Consider the following 18789-nt stretch of genomic DNA (forward strand, 5'->3'; position numbering starts at 1 on the left):
CTCTAATTATTGAGTGATCTGAGAAGGGCATGAAACTTAAGAGTTAATAAACAAGAATTATCGTAAAATCAATGGAATATAATTTATGGTTTGGAAACAAAAGCATTTGATACAACAATATTCAAGAAATTCCAGAATAGCAATGATACTTTTCCAATATAGTTTTTCATTACCCAACATGTTCCATATGCTTCATTAATATTCGCCAAAGCAAATGTACACATTGGATCAGGTTGATTTTTAACCGACACAAAACTTCTTAACATCGCTTCCGTCGCTGTGGAATTCCTTGCAATAAGACACTCGGTGTAAATATTGGTAGTCACGTGGTTTGAACACGGAGTCTTTTAAAGGAAGTGAATAGAGACAATTTACTGGAGTTGAAAATTACAGCTCGAGGATTCGTGAAGTGACATCTAATACGCACAGAGAATTCTGAAGGAAGGCTATTGCTTAGACGGTAAGGTATGCTTAATTTTTTTTCAAAAAGATCTTTCGTGTTTTATTTTATGACAATTTGGGATTCGGTCTTCCTTTCAGTCTAATGAAAGAGAATATTACTTTGAAAAAAATTTGTATTGTTGAATTTCACATACCATTTGTATCTATTTTTGCTTTTGTAATAGGGTATTAAATAGAAAGGAGTAACAAAGATAAAAAAATAGATTACAAAGTTCGGTGTTCTCATAATTTAATAACTTTAAAATTAGATCGAACTTTAAAAGAAAAATAAAGCGATGTATTTAACTGGATAGACATACAACATTTCTGTTGATTATTTAGTTTACTATATCCTTACTTTAACAGTTTCCCTCTGGAAAAATATCTCAAACGGTTTTAGTTTCTCTTTTTCTTTTTTTTTCATTTTGATTAATAACACTTTTGTATACCCTTTAAGAACAACAAAAAAAACCGGTTGTATATGCTGTACAATACTACCTGATGTATGAATAATTTGACAGCACAAATAAAAAAGATACATTTGATATTATATGCAAAGAAATTATGCGACAGATAGCTTTGCAAATATAATGGATAAAAATAGAACATAACAAAATGAAAAAGGTGACCAAAATTGTCTTGAATATATATATGAGCCGTTCCATGAGAAAATCAACATAGTGGGTTTGCGACCAGCATGGATCCAGACCAGCCTGCGCATCCGCGCAGTCTGGTCAGGCTCCATGCTGTTCGCTTTTAAAGCCTATTGGAATTGGAGAAACTGTTAGCGAACAGCATGGATCCTGACCAGACTGCGCGGATGCGCAGGCTGGTCTGGATCCATGCTGGTCGCAAAGCCACTATGTTGGTTTTCTCATGGCACGGCTCATATTTCTTCGACTATGCTGGCACTTTTAAAGCACAACTTGTCATACAAATAAAACCAACATGTAATAGTTTTACCATTTAACATCTTAAAAGTTCATTCTTGATAAGGAAATATTGTACGTACATAAGTTTTTCAATTTTCAATAAAAACATGACTTATTGTATAGAATTCTCAGTTTATTCGCAAAGTGTATTCTTTTCAACTTAATCGTTTTCTGACAAACGACTCGGAGAATAGCCGTAATATTTTGAAAATATCTCTCTGAAATACAGAATTTAAACCTAGTGTGATACTCCTCGCCTTCAACTTTTCAATTACGAATAAAGCAAAATTTACTTCCGAACCTATCTTATTTCCTGTTTGTGTTCCTATCGGTTTTATTCAGGTACATTTAATTTATAAGCGCATCAATCGTCTTTATTTCAGAAATAGATAGATTATTATGATGTTCAAATGTCAAGTATGTAAAATAAATAAATCACAAATACTGCATTTGGAATAGATGTTCTCTGTTATTCTGCTATATCATTGACGATATTGGTAAAGATCAAGCTCACACTACATTTTTATCATTTATTCTCATATCGTGCTATCTTAATGCTATATTTGTTTCTCTCTGCAATTTATATCTTATCATTTTGAACAATAGATTATTTTAAAGCAAATATCCATCCTGTGTAATTCGGTACACTTTTGTTAACTATAGGTATTGAAAGTAATATAGTAGTATACTTATTATGAAATATGAACAAGTTTATCATTTTATAAAAATCATTTCCAGCAGATGAAAATCGGTAACTATCAAATATTTGAAACTTTACCTTCATCTTTTGAAGAAATGGTAGCAAATTTTGTAAATTAGGTATACATTTAAGTGATAAATAATACTTAAAATCTAAATTTTAGGATCATATTATTGCTTCATTTACAACCTCAAAACGTCTGTCTTACATTCACTCAAAAACGAAATGTTTCTTTTTAGTATTAAACTGGTGCATAAAGCTTTTAAGTATTATATATTATTTGTTCATATACTTCGAAATACTTTTTGTTATTTTCTTGAAAGGTTTGAAGAAATGTATAAAGTTTTATACATATTTGCAAAAGTTTCGGACATTCTAAACAGCTTATACAAAGCAAATTACAGTTTCACTAGACAAGAAAAATCTGTAAATAAAAGGTTGTTTTTTTTCCAATTTGAACAAAAGATAATAGGTAAGGGTAGATATCTTGGAAGCATAGAGCACCACTAACACGGCCCCAGAGCCACGCATTTGCAAAGTAAGTCCACAACAACTTACAACTATATGTAAGGATGATTCGCTTTATCCAAACATGTACACAATATTTTATGCCTGAAGCAGAGTACAAGTCTCTCTTCTGATTAATTTTATGTCCTTATACATGCTTTGACAGCGAGTTTAACTACGCGGCAATGTCATTAAATTGAAAGCAAATCAGTTTGCATAATGAAGTTACTACTTCGATAAAGAAAATACTCCAATTACTACTTTATCACCTATATCTAAAAATAATATAATCTTCGGTAGTACTAGAGCCCTATATCTTTGGTAGTTTATACATGTAGGTTTATATGCTTTCTAAATATACAAACCTTTAAAGATTTTAGCGAATAAAAAAATAAAATGACACATATTTTTTCAATTCTATCGGTTAACGTTTTAATATGATGTCAATCTTTGGCATCTTTATCTGATGCTATATCGTAAAGCGAAATCTCATTTCAGGAGCGTTTTCTTGTACTAAGTGTTGTAAATGAGAAAATGACAGGCGACATTCTTTTGCTTTTGGGTTAAGTCTAGCACGGGAAAGAAAGTAATGAAAAGAAATGAGATTTAATCAATAAAGAAGTGTCGGATTACACAACATGTGACAGAAAGTTGTTTTTCAATAGATATGTCGCTTATCGCCAGAGCGTAAAAAGGACTCATGTTAGGAGTCTCTGTTTGATATATGGCAATACGAGAAACGCTTATTAAGAATCACATAAATTTATGTCATAAATTTCCATTTCTTTACAAGAAGCTTCTGAAATATTTGCCGTATGTGTCTGATATAAAAATTCAACAGATTTAGAGCGCCATTAATATCTAGAGGCAAATAGGCTGTTTTTATGCAAAATACAGTTTGTACCTCTTAAAGTACATGGTGCAATGTGAATTAATTTACCGAGACATCAAATCGTTTAAGTTTGAAGCAAATCCGTTTAACAACGTTTTTTCAAAGGGTATGAATGCAAGAAGAGAAAAAATTGAGGGTAAGTGTCTTGAATCCATTCTAACATCAGGATAAATGTGATAAACAATTACCTAAAATTAAGAAATAATATATCGACACTACTTTCTATTCATTGATTGTAATGGGATTTTGGTATATGATATACTGTAAATTTGGAAATATTGGCGCCGTTTTAATTTTCGATAATGTTCGCGAATTCATTTCATATGCGTCTCAATCAGTTGTTTGATATTTACCTTCAATTTCCCTCATTTTCAGACGTATGTCTATCAAAATTATATTATATTTTCGATTTAAAATCTTTTTCTACGTTTTAAACAAACAAATCGAATGTAATTTATATAATGCAGGAAACGTTATTTATTCAAGGTTAAAATCAAAATCACATTGATAGTCATCACCAATAACGAAATATTGCCGATAGTTTATTTTTTATTTTACAAGATCACTAAATGTGTGTCACCGTAAATATACGGAAGCCACCGTCACTTTCGTGTCATTCCTACAGTTAGTCGTCAGCTTGCGAACTCAAAACTTCCCGAAAGTGTCCGTTGGATGTGAAGTTGAGAAATTTACGTCTCGCGACAGTAGATGAAAATATGGACAAAGCAAATCCGCGGAGTATCACAACTGCATGAGTTATCAAATTTGCAAATGCAAAGTGACCATTAACAAACATAATCTGAAAAGCTTACAAGTTTTACTGGTTGGGCTAAATGTTAACCCATTTGTACTTTTACTCTGATTACATATTTCTTTCTTAATTAGCTACTTGCGTCATAAACTCATTACTAATAGATACCTAGATCTAGTATCGATAAGTTTCCGAAACGAATACAATGCTGCTATGACACATATTTTTGAGTGATAATTAGTTTGCGCTACATGTGTGTAACAAGTATCTTTATTTTCACTGAAATAATTCTAAACCCTGCGAAACTGTTTTTTTTAATGTTTAGCTGTTACAATAACGTTCTGTTACAATTAATTATTAGTATGTACTACTAGTATTGTAAACACTTAATGCGAACTACAACGTAAGTTAATCCTAGTGTAACCACTATAAATAATTCTAAATATGCTTACCTCTGTTAAAACACTCTTACGCTAGAATGACGTCACGTTAACGTGCGATGACGTCAACGTTTTTGTTGCGACCAAGAAAGAGCGCTACTTTATTATCCCCCCGCCAAAGGCGAAGGGGATATTAGAAATGCTCTCCGTCCATGCGTGCGTGCGTGCGTCCGTCCGCAACGATCATTGTCCGGAGCATAACTCCAAAAGTACTGGAGGGATTTTCTTCAAACTTCATACACTGATAGAACACACTGGGAGGAAGTGCAGTGTGCAAGAACAATAACTCTACCTTGCCTATTTTTTTGAGTTATTCCCCTTTATCTTATTTTCTTAAAAAAATTGTCCGGAGCATAAATCCAAAAGTACTGGAGGGATTTTCTTCAATCTTTATACACTGATAGAACACATTGGGAGGAAGTGCAGTGTGCAAGAACAATAACTCTACCTTGCCTATTTTTTGAGTTATTTCCCTGTATCTTATTTTCATTTTGTCCGGAGTATAACTCCAAAAGTACTGGAGGGATTTTCTTCAAACTTCATACACTGATAGAACACATTGGGAGGAAGTGCAGTGTGCAAGAACAATAACTCTACCTTGTTTTATCTCTTGTTTTAGATTTAAGGCATATTAGAATTAAAATAATTTATAGCAAAACCGTGTTTTAACACTATGTATACACTCGGGCGGTAATATGTCGTACAAATAATTTCACTCGTGCTGCGCCCTCGTGAAATTATTACGCCCGACGTATAGCCTCCCATCGTGCATAAATAGTGTCAAAAGACTCTTTTGCTTTAAATTATTTCTTAATTAAAGTCTTTCGAGAGCCTTATTATAAACAATATCTTTTGTAGTTTACTAGATGGTAAACATGGTAAAGATCAACATTTTGTGTATTTTGACGACGTTTGAATAAGCGTCCGTCAGAATATAAAGTCTGTGAAATCATCTAGGAAATTCAAACGAATCGGTCTAACCTAATAAATGAAAATGCACATCTTAAAATTTTAGTAGGGGACAAGAAATGTTAAAGGTTATTACATTTATATGAGCCGTGCCATGAGAAAACCAACATAGTGGCTTTGCGACCAGCATGGATCCAGACCAGCCTGCGCATCCGCGCAGTCTGGTCAGGATCCATGCTGTTCGCTAATGGTTTCTCTAATTGTAGTAGGCTTTAAAAGCGAACAGCATGGATCCTGACCAGACAGCGCGAATGCGCAGGCTGGTCTGGATCCATGCTGGTCGCAAAGCCACTATGTTGGTTTTCTCATGGCACGGCTCATATTCAAAACATATTTTGTAGCGCAGGTATTGCCTGACTTTAGCATATTGAACATTTCGATAAATTTCGATAACCCAAACGACACACATTGAAATGATGCAACATATCCCACTCTGAAATTTAATGCAGTTTAAAATCTGGTACCATTTCAGTACAATATTGTAGCCTAATTATGTATTTCCTTTGCTAGACATACATGAAAATTAATTTGAAACATCATGCAACATTTTTGCGATAAACAGTAACAAAATTGCCGTCGAAAACGGTCAGTAATAATGTCGCAAGGTACTGTAAAAGCTGGGTCAAAATTTAACAAATTTGAAATTTTTAGTATGTTTGTAAGGTTTAATATTCGCGAAATTGAAAAAAAAATGCAGGGATTAATTTTCGCGAGATGTAGAGCCTTGCAAATATAGCAAAAATTAAACCCTCGCGAAAATTTCTGCTTTTACAGAAAATGAACTTACGAGCACTCTGAAATTGACGTCATATGAGCAAATTGAGGCTGTTGGAATTATCACCAGATAGAATATTAGATTTAGCAGTTGAAAGGAGCAAGGACATAGACGTTTATCAGGTTACTGAACATAATATCATGCAAATGAAACTATCATATGAAATCGAAGTGTAGGAGTAAAATATAAAGGTAAAGGTGAAGTTTTTTGGTGTGCCTTCTGTGTATAATGACACGTCTAGTTTAATAGTGGCTGCCAAAGACAAAGGCAAAAAGCAAATCTCAATTTATATATGTACATGTTAATAGACTGAAATGTAAGCGTGTTAGACTGTATCAAGCGGAATTACATATACACTTATCTTGTTAAATACGGGGAACTTTTATTCCAAGAGTTTCATTTAAATTGAAGCTTATTTTCCAATATGTCTACTTTATAACGTTTCCTAGAAGCCTATTCAATGACGTGAGAAGTGTTTTGTCTTTAAGAAATCTTTGATTCCTAATTTACTACAGGAGCTCGTTGCAACAAATTTCAGCATTAGTTTAATCTGACTGGTATGCCCTAATGTGTTGACAAAACCTCCGTAATTACATGATAAAATACTTTGAATAATACTTTCAAATGTTCCCAGAAGTACCTTCGAGAACTATATCCGAGTATTGTCAACAATGTGTAGAAGAGAGATATATTCTAAGCTATCTTTGATTGATTTCATTTTTGCAGATACAACAAAACAAGTATTCCACACCAAGTTATAGGTTATCAAAAATGTAATGGTGTAAGAATCGTTAGATAAAAGATTTGAGTTATTTTTATTGTCATTGTATAACTTATAATGATTTCTGGTATCAAATATGCAAGGTTAAAATCATCTAAGAAACTGACGATTAAATTTTAAAACTGTTGAATGTTAGAACAAGTGTATATTCACATCCTCAACGGCGTAAAATATACATAAAAGTAACTGTTTTTTACAGAGGCAAATATTGATATATGAAAATTTGAAAACTGTTTTAAACTTTTAAATTATTGAAGTTTTAGGGAACTGTTCGAACATCTTTTGCAAAAAAAGAATACGATGCTAAATACGTATTTAGATAAATTAGATAAGCGTAACATATAGATTCAGACTAATGCGTGCAACGTTGGTCGTGTTAAATTTTATTAAAACACATAATTTAATACAATGGTTTATCGTAAATGCTTACATTTGAAGCTTGTTGATGGTACATGTTATGTAAAAAATTCTTAAACAAATGCATTAAAATTAAAGCCTCATATCGGTGTTGTAGTGTACTACAAATGTTTCTAAGCGGTCATTCTGTCATGAAAACACTCCTGTACATACCATGTCATTTCAGCAATGCATTGCAATGGAATTAATAAAACGTATTCGACTGAGGAAAAAAGTTTCGAACATTAATGTGTGACTACGAATAACTTGGCTTTAATTTAGCTTTTAATGTTTAGCTGATCACATTGCTGACACATTATGCATACTTTGCTAGAGAACAATATTCCCTCCACATTTATTTGACAGGTTGAATACGCTTTGATACAAACTTACAAAATGAAAGTTTGAAAGCATCTTTTTTTCGGTGTCATATATATACATTCTATGCCAAACTTGGTTGAAAGGAACATGTTGAAAATTTGGCAAGTTCCGCGAGGTTAACGTAAAAAGAGCAAGATTTCCGACGTGCGCTGACGTTTTCACTGCGGGCTCAATCACTTTCGTTGGTTGACAAAATGGCGAAAATATAGCGTGAGATTTATCTTGTATTATTTCTATAATCATCGGCGAATTATGAATATTTTAAGGAAGCATTTTAATTGAAAGTTGTTGGTTATTTGGTGACAATATATGTAAAGAATTTCAATAAGATAAATATCGGTCAAAACACGGCGGGTAGTCAACACGGCGGCAATTTTTTTCCAGCCGCAGGGTATTCCCGAGCAGTGATGTTGCCTAGAATAAAACCATTGTAATCCTGCGTATTATATCACTTAGGCTTCGCATTTCGTGATATAATTCCTACGAACACCAAACAATGCTTTTATTGAACGACAAATCACTGTTTGGAATATATCATTTTATAAACAATGAAGCGTTGGATTTTGCGAATATTTAAACAATACTTTGGCAGCAAGTGGTAGAGATATGCATTAAAATATGCCGTCAATATATTATATTATCTAAGCAAGACACAGGTCTAATTTAACGGCTAATGCGTTAGGAATACCACATAATTGGATGAAACGGCTGATATTAGGTGTTAAGTATTCTAATATGGTTTTATTTTCATTAACTTTTAACCCAGTGTAGAAGATATAGTTTAGAATATAATGTAGCTCTTTATTAAGAATATTTTCTAGTTTATATAAGTTTATTAACAAACATACTATGGATAATGTAAATTCATAAACCCAACAGTTTTGTCAAAACATATTTTGCTTTAATCAGCTTCGAATTCTGCAGTTGACAATTTATAAAAACACAATATATGAAAAGCGGAAATGACGTGGCTGCGCCAAATGAACTTCGACAAATGGCTTATAAATGTACATAACTTTATGTTCAAATACTGTATATTAATATACAATTGTTCACTGTAAATACTTGTAGACCTTATACTTTAGATCATACACATAAACCCATTATTAATTTACTGGATCAAATGATACTGTAAGTACAGACTTACTGAATAGAACGAATTCCCATGAATGCCATCAAATAAATAAAAATGAGAAATCATTTTTTGTGTGTATTGTTTAATTTGTCTTTTGTTAATAGATAACACAGAAACAATTTATGCACGTTTGAAAAATACCTTCTCATGAACTGGTTTTTGTTAAGAGTAGAAAATACATTTGTTTGTTTTAGGTTTAGGGTAGTATTTCAATCGTATTTTAGTAAGGTAACGGCTGGCAGTAAACTTAACGAGCGTATCTGGATTTTGTACTAAGCTGTTCTTCACCAGTAACTGTCAACCTCTCCACATGTATCTGAGGTGAAGAACGAATAAATTCGGACACAATATCTTTTCAGTCGTCACGGACAACGTACGCCTCCCATGGGGATCGAACCAAGGACTCCGCGATCAGCAGATCTGCGCTTTCAATACTGAACGAAGCGGGTGGGCTATGTTTTATATAGAACCAGAATGATCTATACTAAGTAATTTTAAAATCTGAATTAAATTGCCTGCCCTCTGAAAATACGTAAAGTCATATCTGAAAATATAATGTGATAAGTTGAATATCAGAGCTTGCCAAGTTGTCTTTTGTTTCCTTCTGAACTTAAATGACTCCTTTTCGCACACCATTACCATTCCCTTCTCGTATTTGCTTTCAGCTTAATAAAAGTTAAGAGGAAATCGCACATTTTGTTCGGAGTAATTCTTTTATATCTGAATATATCCTGAACATAGCGCCTCTTAAGTTTCAATCAATTCCTATCATCATATTATCGTGGTATTAGACGTCTCCTGGGCAAAAGTGATAACAATATTTATTGGAGCAAATCTTATTTTACAACAAAAGAATGGCCAAGTAATTACTGCTAACAGCTCATGAAGTAGACTTCAGAGTAAATAGCACAGCACTGAATTATTTCAAAGACATCTTAATCGTGCCGGAAAATAAGTCTGTTGCAAGCAGACGGAATTATGCAGTTAGATAAGGAATGTGTTCTTCTGCAATTGTATTTAAGGTAAGAAGGATATTTCAATGCAAAATATTCACTTTTTAGTCATTGTAAAAAACTACAAAACAAATGCCGTTTTTACGTGCTAGCTAACCATTCAATATCTGTTTTATTCTACTTGATTTATTTATACGTTGCTTTCCTTTTATAATTTTTTATTGCTTACTTTTTAATCTAATTTCGTTCCTTTCTAATACAAATGTCTGTTTTACCATATTTTTAACACTTCAATAAACATAGTTTAATCAAACAAGCTAATTGTGTATTATTAATACTTTTCGTCCATTTTTTATTATTTGTCACCAGCAATCTTTTTTGTAGGCGTCATAAAAGCATGTTCCCATTTTGTGGATTTATCACCAGATAAACAAAATTGAGAGGCCTGTGAAAAGTGTTCAAAAACTTAAAAAAAGTATTTCAGAAGGCACTTACTTTCAGTTTTCACGGAATGATAAGTTTTTTTTAACGCAAATGTCCGACAATCACATTCCTACATTGTGTTGCACAATGTGGTGATGTCGGATTTAATGGCTTTATTAAAAAATACAGCCAGGATCTTTTCGGAAAATGAAACTTCAAGAAAACATAAAACGGCATGTTTGAAAAAGAAAAAGGCGTATAACGTTACAAAAATGATGACAAGAGAAATTTCTGTTAGTTAATTACAATTCAATTTCATTAGAATATTTCGTGACTTGAATCTTTCTAATTTTCTTTCTATTCATAGTGTGTATAAAGAATGTATAATGACAACAAAATATTAAATTGAATTCTACAATCTTAATAGCATGGGCAGAACTAAAGGAAGTCAGAAAATTGTTTTCAAAACCTGTATCTTAGAAGGAACATTACTAATCATTACAATTTTATTTCAATTTCTCACGAACTTTAAACGGAAATGCACAGCGATTGTCATCATTGAAGAACAAAACTGACGCGTAATTTACACGAGATAAATTAACTGTAATAAAAGGTTGCAGAGATATTCCGCGCCAAATCAGAGCAATTGACTGACGACGTTTTGTAAAAAATGCAGAATATTGTTCAATGATCATTGCAATTTAGTGTAAAGTAAATATTACCTGTACCTTGTCCGGATTAAATCTGTAATTCTGCCAAGCAAGTGATTTATTTAAAGGTAATGCTAGATATGTGTTCCTGTGCGTCACCATAGTATTTGTGTATACAAGATAATATCAATATGTTAACGCATTTCTTTGTGGAAATGCAATTACCACGAAATTGCCGCAAGATTTTTTTTCGCCCTCGGCAATTACAGATCGCATTAACTCTCCAAAATAATTTAATTTACCAAGAAGATTTCACTTCCCATTGATACGATGTGGCATGCTGAATGGGAACTCATGGGCATTAATCTTTTAATACTATTCTTAAAAGTGACATAATGAAATAGTTAATTTCTCATTTTTGGTATTGTCAATGAACACCTTTAGATCAATTATGAACTTAATAAAGTGTACTTGAAATGAAATTATCTTTTTTTTTTTTTGGCACATGATCATGTTTTTTTAACATGAACACACAGTAAGCTTAATTTATTACTTGTTTGACAAGCTTTAAAATGTAGCATACAAGCCTTTTGACTAAAAAATGTTAATGTTTGAAAACTGAATCTGATTGAAAGCTTTACCAAACAATACTACAATTTAGTTAGCTTTGTTTTAGTTCAGTCTCATTTTTTGCAAACTTTGCAACTGTAGTTTTAAACAAAATTAGGACTACCTCCAGAAAAACCATGTTTAAAAATAAAACTTTTTGGTTAGAAAAGGAGGTTTTATGACAAACCAAAAGCTAAATTCGCACAACTTCTTTTTTTTTTAAATCTGTATATTTCTGAAAAGTGTCAGTACAAGAGTTTTCTTTATTCTAGTTATAGTGAATCTGTTTTATATTGTTTTCAGGTATTAGGTGTAAATACTATTACAAGTATATTATATACAAATTTCATATTTAAAAACACGACAAATTACTTCATATAATTTATGTAATCATAGAATTAACAAACAAATGTGTATCAACGGTACTATGCATAAGGTTTAAAACAGTACACACTGTATACACGTGTAGATAAATACAGTATAAATGTGTACTACCAATAAAAACTGGATCAATAGGGAGAGCGTTGATCTAAGGGTTGTGACATTGTGTTATTAATCATTCGTCCTCCACCTCTGATTCACGTGGGGAAGCTGTCAGCTACTTGCGGAGAACAGGTTTGTACTGGTGCAGAAACCAGAAACACTGGTTTGGTTAACAGTCCACCGTTACATAACTGAGATACTGTTGAAAAACGGCGTTCAAAAAAAACAAAACAAAAAACCTCGCTGATTTAAAAAAAATCAGCTGTTGCTGCGTAACATTTATGAATGTAGTTCTATATGCAGATTTAGATTTAATTTATTTGAATTAATAAAGTTAAATGCATTTGATGAGGAGTTTATACATTTGAAGTAAATATCTAAAGATAAAATATTTTAAAGATATATGGCCATTGGATATCTTTAGTATTCTAGTCATTGATCACAATTTTGAATGGTTATTTCTATAATTGATTTTTAACTTCGGCTTTATGTTAGATTTGTATATTTTGTGAACCTATTTACGAGATATTTTAGACACGATAATTGTAGCTAGATATTACGGCATTGCGCCAATGGGAAAAAAGCAAGTGTACCTTTTGTCCTAAATAATCCCCCTCCCCTCAAATGCAATGAAATGAGGTTCTCAAAAAGGCAAACAAGTTTACAGGAAACTGAATAATATTTAACGATTTAGGGCAATAAAACGTCTAGAAAAATGTCCCCGGTTTACCCCTAGGATGGCCTTTAGTTAATGTTACCAAACAATGTTCGAAGTAGTGTTAGAATCAAAGAAAAGTGTGGCTATCTCTGTCCTATTTCGCATTATACTAAACTAACACTAATAAACTGAATAGTTGTAGATATTCTATAATTGGATAAAATTTATCACACATTTTCAAGTTCTATTGTTGCTGATTGTTGTCAACTGTTTTCGACAAAACGAGTTATAAAAGAGAAATTTCAGATTGTGTGATATTTAATCTCATTTGTCACTGGATTGTTGAGGATGTTTTTTAATATTCTGTAGTCTTTCATTTCTTTACGCTTTGTTTGGCAAGATTCTTTGTCATAAGTCATAATTAAATACTAACTTACTGGCTGTAAATTATATATATATAATGATGAAAAATGATTTAAATTTTCTGCGTTCAACTGTTAACTGCCAACAAACGAACACCAAATGGTATTCATAATTACACAGAGGTTGTAGACATTTTCAAAAAAAGACTATGAAAATCATTTGAAAATGACATGCCTCTAATAAAAGGAAAGCAACATTAGAATCTTTCGTCTCAAAGTGGCATTGTGATTTTCAGCCTGTTCATGCTTGTCTCCAAACAGTGCTTATAAAGTATATAAATGTACAACTTTAACATTTTTTCTATTCAAGTTAAATACTTATATCTGACATCCATTGAACGTAAAAAAAAAACAAAATAATTGTATCAGTTCTGAAGTGTTTTTTTTTTTCATATAACGTGTATATCACAGTTGTCTGGACTTTGTTACGAGTACATTGAACGGAGATATTTTCACAAAAATAGCACTTTTGTTTGAACGGGTTCTTTCAGTTAAAAACTTTCATATACAGTAATATATTTGAGGAAAAGGGTTTTCAAACGTAAACTACACATTCTAATGGCATGAATCTCAAAAGTTTTTCATTTTAACACCTTTCAGACTTAACATATAGTCAAACATATTTCTTTACAATTGGTGCATTTAATATCTATATTTCGGCATTCAAAGTTCTGATTCTCTATGATACTTTAACAATAGACAGCATGGAATATATTGACGTCAGTTGCATTTTTTTTTAACCTAATTGTACAAACTAATGTACAATTTTGAAGTAGTGCTTTTCCAATTATGTAATGATATGCATATGAGCCACGCCATAAGAAAACCAACATAGTGGGTTTGCGACCAGCATGGATCCAGACCAGCCTGCGCATCCGCGCAGTCTGGTCAGGCTCCATGCTGTTCGCTTTTAAAGCCTACTGGAATTGGAGAAACTGTTAGCGAACAGCATGGATCCTGACCAGACTGCGCGGATGCGCAGGCTGGTCTGGATCCATGCTGGTCGCAAACCCACTATGTTGGTTTTCTCATGGTTAATGAGCATCATTTGTATTTTTTTAATAGAACAGGTCTTTGTGTTAAATTACAAATAAATAACACATGAATTGTAAAATACTTAAGGCGTGTCAATTCATGAGATTTCGGAAACACAAAACGAGAGTTTGAATATTCCATCATCAATATCTAAAGGACATAATATAATTATTGACAAATACCAAATAAATGCGAGTCTGCGTTGAAATCACTGTTCAAATAGCTGCCGATTTTATCTTTAAAGCGTACAAATTTATAATGATAGCGCATATTTTTTATTTTATAGTATTTGCAGAATACCTAGGGAATGGTTTTTGCCCGAGCTTAATAGGTCCATTCTCGGCCACTGGCGTAATACTGAGGGATTAAAGCATACAACGTGTGAAAAGCGGAGTGGCAGCGTTGTTTGATTACGTTGACGTCATTTCCTTTTAAATTTCCGTTATCGAGTAGGCTTCGTCATGGAAAGTGTATATATAAAAAGTTATGTTAACAGAGTGAGCGCGAGAATCTCTTTGTTAACACACGTTTACTCTCCTGTTAACACGCCTTCTGGAAACGAGAAAAGCAGGAGTTTTATGCTAGAATACTTATTTTTTCCACGTAATTAAACAAACTCTAAGAATAAGGTAGCTATAAAGTACAGAGTAATGCGAAATGGTTCTCATTTTTTTTGTTTAGTACATCGAACAGTCATTGTAAATAAGGTCGTATTTGCATCTGTAGAAATTGATCTCTCGTAGGTATGAAATAATTTTATGATATTTTTTTTTATTTTTCAGACACAGAGGACGAACTGCCTTTGAAATATGGCACAACAGTTTGGGGCATTCGTACTATGTTTTATACTTATCAGGTGAGGACTGAAAAAAATTCTTGCCTGTAGATGTACAGTCTTATTCGTTTAAACGTTTCCATTATAAAACTACACATTTAAATTATTTAAGCTTAGCTGTATATACTGAAGTCGTCCGGAATGTTCAGCAAATGCTTAGTTATGATAAAGAATCTTCTGAAATTCTTTACAGAACTATAAGGCTCTATTTTGCAGGACAATTATTAAACTTTTTGTTTGCTAGAATCAATAACTTAATCTCTTGTTTATTAGAAAAGAACAAAGATGAATAGATGAAAATGAAATTAAATTGAGATTTGAAAGGAACATTTGATGAATTAATTTTGTTTTATTAAAACGGCAAATAAAAAAACATGAAATTAATATTCCTTTTCTGTATTTAAGTTTCATATTGGGATCGAGTTGTGAAGATGCTCAGGATTCAGACATTCTGAAACGAACAGAGCGTGATACGCTAATCAGCGATCCAGATGGATATTTATCAGGACCTGAGCCCGGTAGCGTTGTCTTTAAAGATGCAAACGATGACAGTTTTACTGGGCAAGAAGCAGAAAAGAAAAGCTTTGATTCATTAGCAAGTAGTCTTGTGGGAAAACGTTATGATGGTAGAAATTTCGATACGTTGGCTAGTGGATTAATTGGGAAACGGTACGACGGGCGAGGCTTCGATTCTCTTGCAAGTGAATTAGTAGGGAAAAGATACGATGGTGGAACGTTTGACCAGCTTGCAAGTGGGCTTGTTGGGAAACGTTATGGCGGAAATTTCGACGAATTGGCAAGTGGTTTAGTAGGCAAACGTCATTTTGACACACTAGCAAGTGGTTTAGTTGGTAAAAGATACGACGGTGGACATTTTGATACATTAGCTAGTGGTTTAGTTGGAAAAAGATATGATGGTGGCCATTTTGATTCACTGGCAAGTGGTTTAGTTGGAAAAAGATATGATGGTGGCCATTTTGATTCACTGGCAAGTGGTTTAGTTGGCAAAAGATATGATGGCAGACACTTTGATTCTCTAGCTAGTGGGTTAGTTGGTAAAAGATACGATGGCCGATATTTTGATTCGCTCGCAAGTGGTTTAGTTGGCAAGCGCTACGATGGACGATATTTTGATTCTCTAGCTAGTGGTTTAGTTGGCAAAAGACACAGATATTTTGATTCTTTGGCTAGTGGTCTTGTAGGTAAACGAGATAATCCTGATACGTCAAAACCTCACTGGGGACAATTCTTGACAGAGAAACGAAACAGCTGGTATGACAAAAGATACAGATATTTTGACACGCTAGCAAGCAGTTTAGTTGGCAAAAGAAATCAGGACACGGCAGCTAACGGGGATATGAATGGTGATATTGAAAAACGACCATATTACAAAACTGATATAATGTTGAAAAGACCGTTTGATGATCTTGCAAGCTCACTGATAGGAAAAAGATCAAAGGAAGTTGTGAGTTAGTGGCTAACTGCCTGCTGAAAAATAATCGAAAAATTCAGTTAAAAGTAATTTTACTGCTACTGAAAATTACCAGAAGAGTGTAAACGGAAAATGGTTAAATTATCAAACTTTCTAAAATAATTGGAAGTACAACTTCAACACCTTTGCAAATATTTTTCTCAATTCAGTAGACCTTATAAACCTTGCATAATGGACAAAGACTCAAATATAGTAAGGTACCTAAACAAGCCTAAAATGAATGGAAGGTTGAATGGAAAGACACTTTTTTTCTCGAAAAGTTTGTTGTCAGATTTAGATGATCTTAATCTTAAATTCACACAGGAAATTGTTTGAAAAAAAATGAAGATAGGAAAATTGTCTTTACTCCTGCCGGTCATTAATTTAAATTACGTCACTGGCCGGCGGCTGTCAATATTTGCTTGTTTTCTATCTAATATGTAAGATATCAAGTATGCATTAGATAATACTATAACTGTACAAGCCCAAGAGCATAACATTTAACGAATAACAGAGAATGGTATACAGAACCGCTTTAAACACGCAAAACATTGTGACGTTCTGTCCAAAGTCACTGTAAATGTTGAGAAATATATTTTTTATAACAAGTAAACTTAAAAGTGTTACGTATAGTTTTTAATCACTGAAGAGAAAAGGTTATCGCCTATAACACCAAGGATCATGGTGTTACATGAATTTAGTGCGATGTATCATTCTTGACTGCACTGTCGGGCGCCATTAAAAGAATTTACTATATAATAGTCTATCAAAGATTTCGACAAGGTGTGGATGCATGTTTTGAAGTTAGCCTGAAACAGCATGTTTGTTTGGCAATTTTAAACAGAAAACTAAATATCCTTTAGGAAAGCTGTTTAGACAGCTCCTTAACATCAATGTAAATATTGATTTATTCGTCTTCAAACATTTTAAGTAGACATTATACAGTGCATTAAAATTCATTTTGATGATAAATATTTGATGCCAATGAAAGACGACAGAACTTATATTAGGGATTTCTGCTTTTATTAATCAAGAATTGGTCAGATACGAACGTTACGTAAAAACTATACATGAAATAGGAGAAACAAAGCTACATGTGCGAATAGCGCGTTTTTAAAGCGGTTTCGTGTATTAAGGTAGATAATGGATTTGAGGTTATATGATTTTCTGAGCAAGGAACGTAAGAACTACATAACTATATTCAAATAAATTTTAATATGCTAAATTCCAGTATTTTTCTACAGATATATAGATAAAAACTCAATAAAGACATTTTCAAAATGATTTTCTTACCTTCTTTATTCTCCACATAATTATAATGTATACATATAGAATACAAAAGTGGAAACTCCACATGTCCCTCAAAAAGACAGAAATGAAAATGTTGCAGGCTCGCTTTGACTGAGCCTGTTCATGGTCGGTAGTGAAAATGCATGCTACCGTCCACGTCCTCTAGCCCCGGGTTGAGCAGAACTCAACATTCACATATGTTACAAGTACAAAAACAATTGAGAGACATCCGCAGAATTGTTCACACGAAGGTGCACATGAAACCTTCAATGATACACTAGTTAGTAATTCAATGAAAAGCGGCGTATGGTCCCCAGTTACAATAATAAGGTTGCCCTAAGTCGAACGCTGCTTTTTTATTGAAAATGGGACAATTTTCAGAATTTATTACAATTAACACTAACGTTCCCTGTTGAGACCTTTGTTTTGTGAACGAGCAGTCTACATGACAAAGTAAAATAACGATATCACTGTTGATGCTAATCACTAATTTTTCAAGCGTAAACGTTTTACTTTACAAAGACATCACTTATTATTGGCTAATAGAATTGTCCGTCCTTTGGGTACTGATAATCTACAGGTCACAAATGAGTGATTTCCAAATTCTGAAAGTGATTTGAATTTCAATGAAACCCAAAAAATATCAAACAGACGTATTCAATTCATTTATGAAACACGAAGTAAGCGCGAAATGAAATTAAGCTATATATGATAAAAAAACCCACAAAAAACGACCAGAAAAAGGCAAGATGAAGTCAGAACATGACTTAAAACTGAGACCTTCCTATACCTATACTCGTATTAAGTTTGGACTACTCACTCATCAGCTTGCATTTCCGTTGATAAATCATTCAAAATTG

The 18789-nt window shown here is 32.9% G+C and overlaps 1 protein-coding gene across 2 annotated transcripts; it reads left to right on the forward strand.

Moving 5' to 3' along the window:
• The first annotated feature begins 224 nt into the window (after positions 1-224).
• On the forward strand, positions 225-17923 carry LOC123554427 (uncharacterized). Of its 2 annotated transcripts, none has more exons than XM_045344571.2 (3): positions 225-465; positions 15116-15189; positions 15574-17923. In XM_045344571.2, the coding sequence occupies exons 2-3, from the start codon at positions 15143-15145 to the stop codon at positions 16640-16642; spliced, it is 1116 nt and encodes a 371-aa protein (XP_045200506.2). In that variant the 5' UTR covers positions 225-465; positions 15116-15142; the 3' UTR covers positions 16643-17923. The 2 variants fall into 2 exon arrangements, with proteins under 2 accessions (XP_045200506.2, XP_045200505.2); XM_045344570.2 differs by having other exon boundaries at positions 227-460.
• The last annotated feature ends 866 nt before the right edge of the window (positions 17924-18789 follow it).

This window comes from Mercenaria mercenaria, chromosome 7 (genome assembly GCF_021730395.1).
Source record: "Mercenaria mercenaria strain notata chromosome 7, MADL_Memer_1, whole genome shotgun sequence".
In the NCBI taxonomy this organism is placed as follows: domain Eukaryota; kingdom Metazoa; phylum Mollusca; class Bivalvia; order Venerida; family Veneridae; genus Mercenaria; species Mercenaria mercenaria.